This window comes from Ricinus communis, chromosome 7 (genome assembly GCF_019578655.1).
Source record: "Ricinus communis isolate WT05 ecotype wild-type chromosome 7, ASM1957865v1, whole genome shotgun sequence".
In the NCBI taxonomy this organism is placed as follows: domain Eukaryota; kingdom Viridiplantae; phylum Streptophyta; class Magnoliopsida; order Malpighiales; family Euphorbiaceae; genus Ricinus; species Ricinus communis.
In genome coordinates this window covers 8,886,765-8,896,195 of record NC_063262.1, presented here as the reverse complement: position 1 = coordinate 8,896,195, position 9,431 = coordinate 8,886,765, and the positions used below count along the sequence as shown (strand labels likewise).

Sequence of the window (9,431 nt, the reverse complement as noted above, 5' to 3'; positions counted from 1 at the left end):
ATAAAAACTAATTAGAAAGTAAAATAGAGATTATAGTTAGAGTACACGCGTATTTTAAAATAAGTTAAAATAAAAAGTTAACTATTTATAATTTAATACGGAGATATATAAAAAATATTGTTGGGATGCTTTTTTATGGACAAAATGTCAATCTTGCTCCTTAATTTAAGCTCAATAGTTGTGGCTTTCAAACTAAACAGATTTAAATTTTTACTTCCCACCATGCGTTTTTTGCACGCATTAATTCACGAGTGCGAGTGTGAGTCTAATAATTTTTTTATCATAAATTATCAAAATAGATATTAATTTACATTTATATTTTTTGTTTTAAATCATTTATAGAATTTTCCAACCCTAAAACATCTAATTAATCATCCTACTGCTCTTCTTTAGTAACTGGTAATGAAGAGGGTGATGAGTTAGATGTTGAAATGACCAATTAATGGTGAAAATGGAGGCAATGGTGGTTGGGGTCAATGGTGAAAGTAGTAGCGATTAGTGGAAATATGTAACTATTGAATTATTCTTTTTATAAAAAACTAAATAGAAAACTAAAAGAAACAAAATAAATTAGAAGTTTAAATTTTTTTGATATTAAGAAATGACTTTTTAATTCTTAATTTGCTAAATTAATTTTAGAATGAGATGTTAGAAACGAATTGAATTTATAAAATATGAAATTAAATTTTTAAAGATAGAAAACTTTGAATACATTAGTAAAAAAGTTTAAACTCTACAATCTAATAACTAAACGAGAAATTATTATATAAATTTAATTCACTACATTATTAAAAGACTCATAATAAAATGGTGATATTTTATTTTATTTTTTTATATCATTTTTATTTAACTGTTCTGTAACTGTCAGAGATAAAACTGATTTATAAAAATAAGATTAAATATCACAATTTTACTGATTTGATGACATACTAAATCAAAATCATGGAACAGCTTTTATTATTTTGACACAAATTTAGGAGGAAATTAATACTTTGTCGTTTTAACAATAAAAATTCTTTCTTTTTAATCCTTTAGTGGATATATTTTATTGTTATCAGATGTGGACAGGTAAAAAAGAAAAAAGTAAAATAAGAGTAGCAAAAACAAAAAAAGGTAGAAAAGAAAGGGAAAAAAAAAAAGAAAAAAAGAAAAAGACAGAGATGGTCAAATAAGTCATTTAATCAAAGTTCAGTCCAAGAGTAGTCCAGAGAATATATGTCACAAAAAAGTACTTTATTATTTATTTATTAAACACACACAGACCTATCAGCCTCAAGTCCCAAACCTTCACTCTTATTTTGTTTTCTAATAATTTAATCCTCATTTCTTTATCCCACATTCCAAAACCAAAAAAAGAAAAAAGAAAGTTCCAAAAGCCCCAGCAAAACCCACTACCCCATCATTTCCTTCCAGCTCATAATTTGAACCCAAGAACCGCCTCTCCCTTTCTCTCTCTCTCTCTCTCTCTCTCAAAAGAAAAAAGAAATGAACTTCTACTACTTGTGCAAGTTTCAAATATTCCACTCTTTTTCTATTTTGCTACTTCTTGTTAAGAGTATCTTCTAATGGCTAAGCTTGTCTACCAAGTTTGGAAGGGACGCAATGTAAGTTTTCCTCCTTTTTCTTGCTACTGCTGCTTCAGCATTTTCTGCTTGATTATCTGTTATTATTGGAATTTGTTTGATTCTGTTTTTATGGTCAAATATGATCTGGGTTATGTTTAGTTTCTTGATTTTGCTGCTTCTTTGATCAAATTGCTTGTGCGAGAGTGAGTTTCAGACTGAGGGCGGCCTGCTTTTATTTACATTATTTCAAGTTTCAATTTTTGGTGTTAATAATTTTGTTGACCTTAAAGATGCTGAAGAGAGATTAGCAAGTTCATATTTTGATTCTCGTTGAAGTTTTTAATATAACTTATGAATTTTTGAAAACTGGCGGTATTCATAGTTGGATGTTACCTTTATGCATAACAATGAATGCAAAATTACTCTTGATTTGAATCATTAGTACTGTAACAAAAAGAAAAACTTAAATTGAAAATCGATGATGAAATGTAATTGTCTGGACCATTTCCCTATTTGAAATCAAGGATCTGGACATAAAGTTTGGCACGTGAAATTCTTCTTTTATTAAAGTTTTGGCAAATAGATTCTTTATAGGTTACCTTATGCTCAAGTTGTTGAATGACAAAGAAGCAATTTCTGCTCATCATGAATTCGGTATCAGCTGTTCATCTTCTGATTTTTGTTCACTTTATACTTTAATGTTGTTTGTTAATTCTTCACTGTAAAAGACAGTGATCTGTAAAATTGTTTGCTTTCACAACAAGAAGAAAGGGAGGGGAGAGAAATATCTGCTGGTTGTTTGGTATGATTCCTCTAAATGTGTTCTCTGAATATTCTTCTCTTTTTGGTTTTATATTATGCAGATATTCCTTTTTAATGGAAGGCTTATTTTTGGCCCAGACGCTAAGTCACTGGTTGTTACCATATTGCTCATCGTGGTCCCTGTTATTATCTTCTGTACGAATGTTGCAAAGAACCTCCTCCATGAATTTCCAACATATAATGCAGGCTATGTAATTCTGGCAATAGTAATTCTGTTCACAATCTATGTCAGTGCTGCTGATTCCTTCCACTATTAACCTGTGCTTTTGTTCATAATGATATAATGCTTATTTGCTGTTTCTTTTCTCTTCTTCTTTTTTCTTTTTTTTTGTGTGTACTAAGGGAATGAATCTTTGAGAGGTATCATGCTGGAATTCTTGTGAAAATTTTTTTCCTCAGGTCAGATGTTAAAAGGGATGTGTGGAAGCACGAGAAAACCAGATAAGAAATGAGTGCATTTGTCATTTGCAGAGAGGTGTAGAAGGTGACTGCATTTGTCTCTTTTAGTTCTACAGTCACCATAAAATCAGAAGAATCCCAGGATAATGATTTGAGAAATATAGTGAATAATAATTACTTAATATTCATGCATAATGCTTCTGTTAGCTTGCCTGATATTGTCCCATGTTCCAATATCTTATAAAGGCATTGTACCCTGGAGTCTGATGTTCTTCTTTTTTCTGTGTCCATGGTATGCTTGTTTTTGTTTTCTATTCCAACTGTGTTTTAGACTATGGTTTCTTGGGAAATGTTGTCCAGTTGTAACCATTGTTTACAAAACAGGTACTGGTGCTTCTTCTTCTTACCTCAGCACGAGACCCAGGCATTGTTCCTCGCAATTTGCATCCTCCAGAGGAAGATATTTATGACTCTTCAGCCTCACTTGACGTTGGTGGGAGACAAACACCAACTCCACGATTGCCCCGAACCAAGGATGTCCTTGTAAATGGTAAGCATGTGAAAGTGAAGTATTGTGAGACATGCATGTTATACCGTCCGCCGCGTTGCTCCCATTGTTCTGTATGTGATAACTGTGTGGAGCGGTTTGATCACCATTGTCCATGGGTGGGCCAGTGCATTGGACTGGTAAGTGGTCTACACTGCTCAAGATATTTTTCTTGGAATGTGTGTTTGGAACTTTTGGATCAAATTGAGAACCTATCTGAAAGTTTAGGAAAAGTCGGTTCATAATTTCTATTCTAGTGATAACTTCTGAATTTCAAATTCTGGTCAACTTTCTCCTCCTGCTAAGTTGTATTTATTAATACAAACTGCCATGAATTAATTTCACATATTTAAGATCTTCGTTTCTCGAATCTGCTTATAGAGGATGGTTCGTTAGTTAATTCAGAGACATTTTGCTAAACTCTAACAAAATTGATGAGTGAATGTTATATTAGCCTACACTATTTTTTATCCAGTATTCTACTGCTTTCATAATATATAGGGGAAACACTGATGATAAAGAGAATAAGAAGTTAATACATTTTGGTTTTTTGTTTCTTTGTTTCTTTGTTTCTTTTTTCCTGAAATTTAGTTCTGGAGGTCAATCTTTTCTCTCTTTTCTGTTTGCCTTATTGGAAGCTCTAGTCTAACTATGCTAAGTTTTCTTATACTTTTGCAGCGCAACTACCGTTACTTCTTTCTGTTTGTTTCTTCATCAGCTCTTCTATGCATCTTTGTCTTTGCAATGTCTGCTGTGAACATAAAACTTCTTATGGATGATTATGGAACTGTCTGGAAGGCAATGAAAAAGTCTCCTGCATCTGTGATATTAATGGGCTATTGCTTCTTTTTCCTATGGTTTGTTGGCGGTCTCACCTGCTTCCATCTATATCTTATAGGCAGAAACCAGGTCAGGACAACTCTCTTCTCCTGTATTTAAGCAGTGTATATGGCTATATCAGGATCTCGCTGTGCCATATATTTAACAGAATTGTCATGTTGCCAACCTCTTCGAACACTTATCCACTCTGAGAGTCATTGGTCTGGAAGGGTGCATAATGGGAAATACATATCATGTTTCAACCAGACCATTTCTTGTGTTTTTTTTCACATTTGTATCTATGCCTGAAAGGTGTATATACAGTACTTTTGTTTTGATTAGAGGCTCTTTTTCTTTAAATGAAAAATCGCATCCATTATGGAACTAAAGAAGTCTTGATTTGGATAATGAAAAGGGGCTTCTTCTTATATACATCTTGTTTTCTTTCCATTTTCTGTAGTTCTCTGATTATTTATTAATTTTATCAGACCACATACGAAAATTTCCGTTATGGAGCGCGCAACGGGCCAAATGTCTACAACCGGGGATGCCTAATTAATTTTCTCGAGGTATTTTGCACCAGGATGAAGCCTTCAAGAAATAAGTTTCGTTCACTTGTACGAGAACAATCATCAATGCCACCTGTGCGTTTGGCACGAGAAATAAACATAGATGATTCAGATGGTTTCCGTCGAGCAAAAGTAGAAGATAATCTGGATATTGAAAACGATCTTTCAAAAATATCTGAGCGCCGCAATGTTGAAGAGGCAGACAACATTTGAAGCTGATGGGGGCAACATAAGCTGAAGTCTATAAAAGAAGAAACTCAAGCAGAGCACTGATAAGAGATCAGGACTCCCGGTAGCAGATGAAATGGAAGACTGGGTATTTCGGTGGGAGCTGGTATGCTAACCAAGAATTGAATACGCATTTGCTAAATAGCAGGGAGTTTCTTATAGCAAAAGTTATACAACTTAGAGGGAAGAACTCCATCACAGTATTGTTTATATTAGTTGATTTTTATTTTTATTTTTCTCTGGAATTCAATTTTCATGCACTGGATGCCAGTGTTGATTTCTTTGACAATGAATGTATACCTTAAAGGCTTTTTTGAAGTCTTCGTTTAGATATAGGTGAGGGATTAGCTCCTTGGTGTTAAAGCCATATCTTTGGTTATTGAATTGAACTTGATTCATTTGGAAAGTGGCTTCCTTTTCTTGTTACTTGTTTGAATTGATGTTCCCCAGTTTGTTAGAATATTTCTTTTCATCTTCCCAGAGATTGATATGCTGATTTCGTTGATATATTAGCACATTCCAAGTATGTTATGAAGTACTAACCTTTTAAGGAAGGGCTGCCATTTTTCTCCATTGTTAACATGGTTTTTCTGTTCATCAATATGGATATTTTGGTGGTACACGCTATTACAGTAATTGACTTGATAACAAGTATGGAGCACATCCCTTTACAAATGCCAGAACAAAGGGGTACAAGGATTACAGTTCTTTGCCCATTAGTAAGATCAATTATTCAAAACTCACACTCCCTCTCCCTGGGTATCAAACTCCCTGCAGCTGGGGTGACAGTCTAACAGATAATACAGTTCTTCATAGTACAGTCTGAAAGACAACAGAAGCTTCAAGCTCTTTCAGGTCCATACGGACCTCCTACTGTTAATCTTTCGTATCAACGTGCTACTCCACCCCCAAACCTCAGATACTTTTGCTTCTCTGAACTCCACAGATACTTTTGCTTCTCTGAACTCCACAGATACTTTTGCTTCTCTGAACTCCACCTTCCATAACAGAGAACTAGAGTTCAGCTCGGCTTACATATTTGTGGATCTCGTACATAGTGCTGTTCCATACTCGTGTTCTCTCTGTCCTTCGGCATTTAGAAACACTGTATGTGTTAATAACTTGATATAGCAGTCATCATGGAGCTTATGGAATTCATGTTCTTCTCATAATTTGCTGTTTACCAGAATGTTGGGAGCAATCCATGGGATTCTTGTGTTTCCAGGAACTTGGTGTTCCTGGCGCTGCCAGATTTCCTAGTCACCTACTCTTTTGGCCTTCTGCTCTGTTGCTAGAGGTGCTCGGTGTGCTATTAGCGTGGACAAGCTAAAGGCTTCAGTCCTTGATTAGTGTGGATCTCTTGTATGGTCATCAGTGTCAGATTAGTGGAAAGAAACAGATCATTTAGTGCAGAAGAAAATGAGGTAAAATTTGTAGGTTCTTCTGGGTTTAGCTAATAGCCTACAGCACCTCACTAAATTGCACTGGGGTATTTTGGATTTCAAAAGTCCCTCACAATTCCCCTTCTATCCTGGGAGTTTGTAATCATACTGGTTGGCAGGTGGAAAAGTAAGAGTATGAGTTCACGAATGTTCTAGGGAGATAAGAAGGTTATTTTCCCAAATGTTTGTGATACTTCCTACTATGCATTCTAAATTCACCAATTGCTGCACTGGCCAAGTTTTCAGGCCAGTTGTGTCAAAGGTTCATCATCAAATATAAAGTGTTGATGCACCAGAATGAAGAAGAGTTACCATCTCTTAAAATATAACCTGAGGAGTTAAAGAGTCTGATCTGGAAAAAGAATCAACTTTCAACGAGAATCCGAAACTTCACTCGCCTCTTAACACTGCCCATTCTGTCATATCCAATGCCTATCTTGCTGCGCATCAACTTTAAGGCCAAGTCCGCATTGCCAGCTTTCCTTAATGCATTGATCAGAACAGTGCGAACCCGTCCTGGAATTTCTCTGCCCCTATCAACAATTCCATCAGCCAACTTGCATGCCTCCTTGATACGGCCTGCTTTACACAATATATTGATCATATCATCAAAAGCTGTCTCAGGGATAACACCCATAGGTGCCATCTCATCCAAAATCTTGCAAGCTCTGGCTACCTTGCCAGATAGACAAAGCCCAGTTGATAGAGCCCTGAAAGCAGCTGCAGTCGGAGTAATACCCTTATCAATCATTAGATCCCATAGTGTTAATGCCTCTTCATTTCGGTGTTCTCTGAACAATCCGGTTATGAGTATTGTGTATGTATAAACTGTTTGATCACAGCCATCAACCTCCATTCTCTTAGATAATGCTAATGCTTCATCAATCTTACCACACTTAGCAAGGGCATCAATAAGGGCATTATAACAATACGAATCTGGTGGGCATCCTTTCTTCACCATCTCGTAAAAAATTCTTTCAGCTTCATCCACCCTCCCAGACTTACCTAATCCATCAATAAGGCTAGAATAAAACATTGCATTGACTGCCACGCCCTTGCCACTGCAGAACTCCATATACTCCAAAGCCTCATCCAATCTCCCACTCTTACACAAGCTATTGACAATGACACCATAAGTAACTTCATCTGGTTCAAGCCCTTCCTTTTTCATCCTCTTGAAAAGCAACATTGCCTCTCCCATATTACCACATTTTGCATTTGAGTCGATCAATGCTGTATATATCGCCACATTTGCTTTGCACCCCTTTGAAATCATATTCTCAAAAACAGTATATCCTTCCACACGTTTCCCATCTTTACAAAGACCTCCAATCACTAAACTATATACATGAGGTGGGATTTCCAAACCCTTTTCATCCATTTCATGATATAAACCTAAACAAGAATCAAAATCTCCCTCTGCATAACAAGCCTGAATCAAAGTCATATAAGTAATCTTATCAGGTGCAACATTTCTTAACTCCATAGCTTTTAATTTCTCAAAAGCTTTCCGAGTTTTGCCTACCTCACAATAGCCTTTAATCATTGTATTGTATGTAACAACATCTGGACCAATTTTACCGTTCTCCATAACCTCAAATACTCTTTCAGCAGATTCAATGAACTTGGAATTAACCAAACCATTGACAAGAAAGTTATAACTAAACAAACTTGGTTCAATCCCATTTTCCTTCATCCTTCGCCACACCCATAACACCTCTTCTACCATCCCCAAATTCCCAAAGCTCTTAATCAAAGAATTCGACGAATAGACAGTCATTATCAACCCCATTTCTTTAAACTTACTAAACACTGACTTAACACTATCAAGGACACCATTTGTAGCCAAAACATCAATCAAAGAAACATAACATTCGAGATTATGAGTGTACTTCTTTTGCTTACCAGCCCAAGTAAAGAACCTTATAGCAACATCAGGTTTTGTCTGCAGCTCAGTGGACCTTAAAATAAATGATACAAAACTCGGTGACAACTTGATCAAGAACATGTGACAAAAGGTATCTAAATTGGATTCCATATTCGAAGACCCATCTAAGAGAGCAAGAATTTGATTGACCCATGGAGATGGCTTAAGGTCTTGATGGGTTCTTGAGGCTACGTCAGAGAGGTCAACGAAAGGGTCTATCCATTCTGGAGGTGGAAGAGAATTTGAAGTGAAAACCCATCTGCGGTTTGAGGTGAGACACAACTTTGAGAGTGATTCGCCATTGTTGTAGGAAATAGGAAGTTGAAAGAAGTGAAGTGTTGCAGACAGAAGGGAGGGAGGTCTTTGCACAACTCTTCTCATCGCTCTACACCTAAGCGAGACAGTCTAACCGGGGGCGAGAGAAAAATCGGCCAAACCGGAAAACCAAATTATGATGAAGAAAGAAAAAAACAGTTAATGTTGGTGTGATTTTGATTTAAGAAAATTAATTAAATGGTTAATTTTTTTATTTTATTTTAAACATCACTACTTTTTAATTACTTTAATCTTATTTGTAAATTTTATAAGTTCTAAATTTTATAAGTAAAGATATGACGAGTAACCAGTTAAACCCTCCACAATTCTGTAATGATAAAAGTAAATAATACTTTATAAAAAATAATAATTTTTTTATATTTTTTATAAATTATACTAATTTTTCATAAGTGTTACTAATTGTGAAAAATTAGATAATATTATAAAAAATAATTATTTTTATTAAATTTAATGATTTATGAAGAAAAATATCAAATTTATAAAAAATACTAAATATTTCATAATTTTAAAATATATTACTAAATTATAAAAAATGACAATTTTTTTCATATTCTTTCATAAATTATTCTATTTTTCATAAGAGTTAATAATTGAAAAAACTGAATCATTATACAAAAACATAAATACTTTTGAAATTTAATAATTTACGAAAGAAATGACGAGTTTATAAAAAATGTTAAATTTTTTGTAATCACAGAATATATTGTTAAATTATAAAAAAATAACAATCTTTTTATTTTTTTACAAATTATACTAATTTTTTATGAGTATTATTAC

The 9,431-nt window shown here is 34.5% G+C and overlaps 2 protein-coding genes across 2 annotated transcripts; one reads left to right on the top strand and one right to left on the bottom strand.

Annotated features, from left to right (window-relative positions):
• The first annotated feature begins 884 nt into the window (after positions 1–884).
• LOC8279076 (protein S-acyltransferase 8) lies at positions 885–5,425 on the top strand. The gene is made up of 5 exons (XM_002532727.4): positions 885–1,604; positions 2,429–2,614; positions 3,171–3,473; positions 4,012–4,242; positions 4,641–5,425. Exons 1-5 carry the CDS (start codon positions 1,566–1,568, stop codon positions 4,932–4,934), a joined length of 1,053 nt encoding a protein of 350 aa, XP_002532773.1. The 5' UTR covers positions 885–1,565; the 3' UTR covers positions 4,935–5,425.
• Positions 5,426–5,576: 151 nt separating this feature from the next.
• On the bottom strand, positions 5,577–8,769 carry LOC8279075 (pentatricopeptide repeat-containing protein At1g03560, mitochondrial). The gene has a single exon (XM_002532726.4). The coding sequence runs from the start codon at positions 8,697–8,699 to the stop codon at positions 6,756–6,758; it is 1,944 nt and encodes a 647-aa protein (XP_002532772.1). The 5' UTR covers positions 8,700–8,769; the 3' UTR covers positions 5,577–6,755.
• Positions 8,770–9,431: the final 662 nt, after the last annotated feature.

Excerpts from the sequence above, each read along its gene's own strand:
- LOC8279076 (XM_002532727.4), top strand. The coding sequence starts at position 1,566 with ATGGCTAAGCTTGTCTACCAAGTTTGGAAGGGACGCAAT. Across the intron at positions 1,605-2,428 it reads AAGTTTGGAAGGGACGCAAT|ATATTCCTTTTTAATGGAAG; the intron begins GTAAGTTTTCCT and ends TATATTATGCAG. Across the intron at positions 2,615-3,170 it reads TAATTCTGTTCACAATCTAT|GTACTGGTGCTTCTTCTTCT; the intron begins GTCAGTGCTGCT and ends TTTACAAAACAG.
- LOC8279075 (XM_002532726.4), bottom strand. The coding sequence starts at position 8,699 with ATGAGAAGAGTTGTGCAAAGACCTCCCTCCCTTCTGTCTGCAACACTT.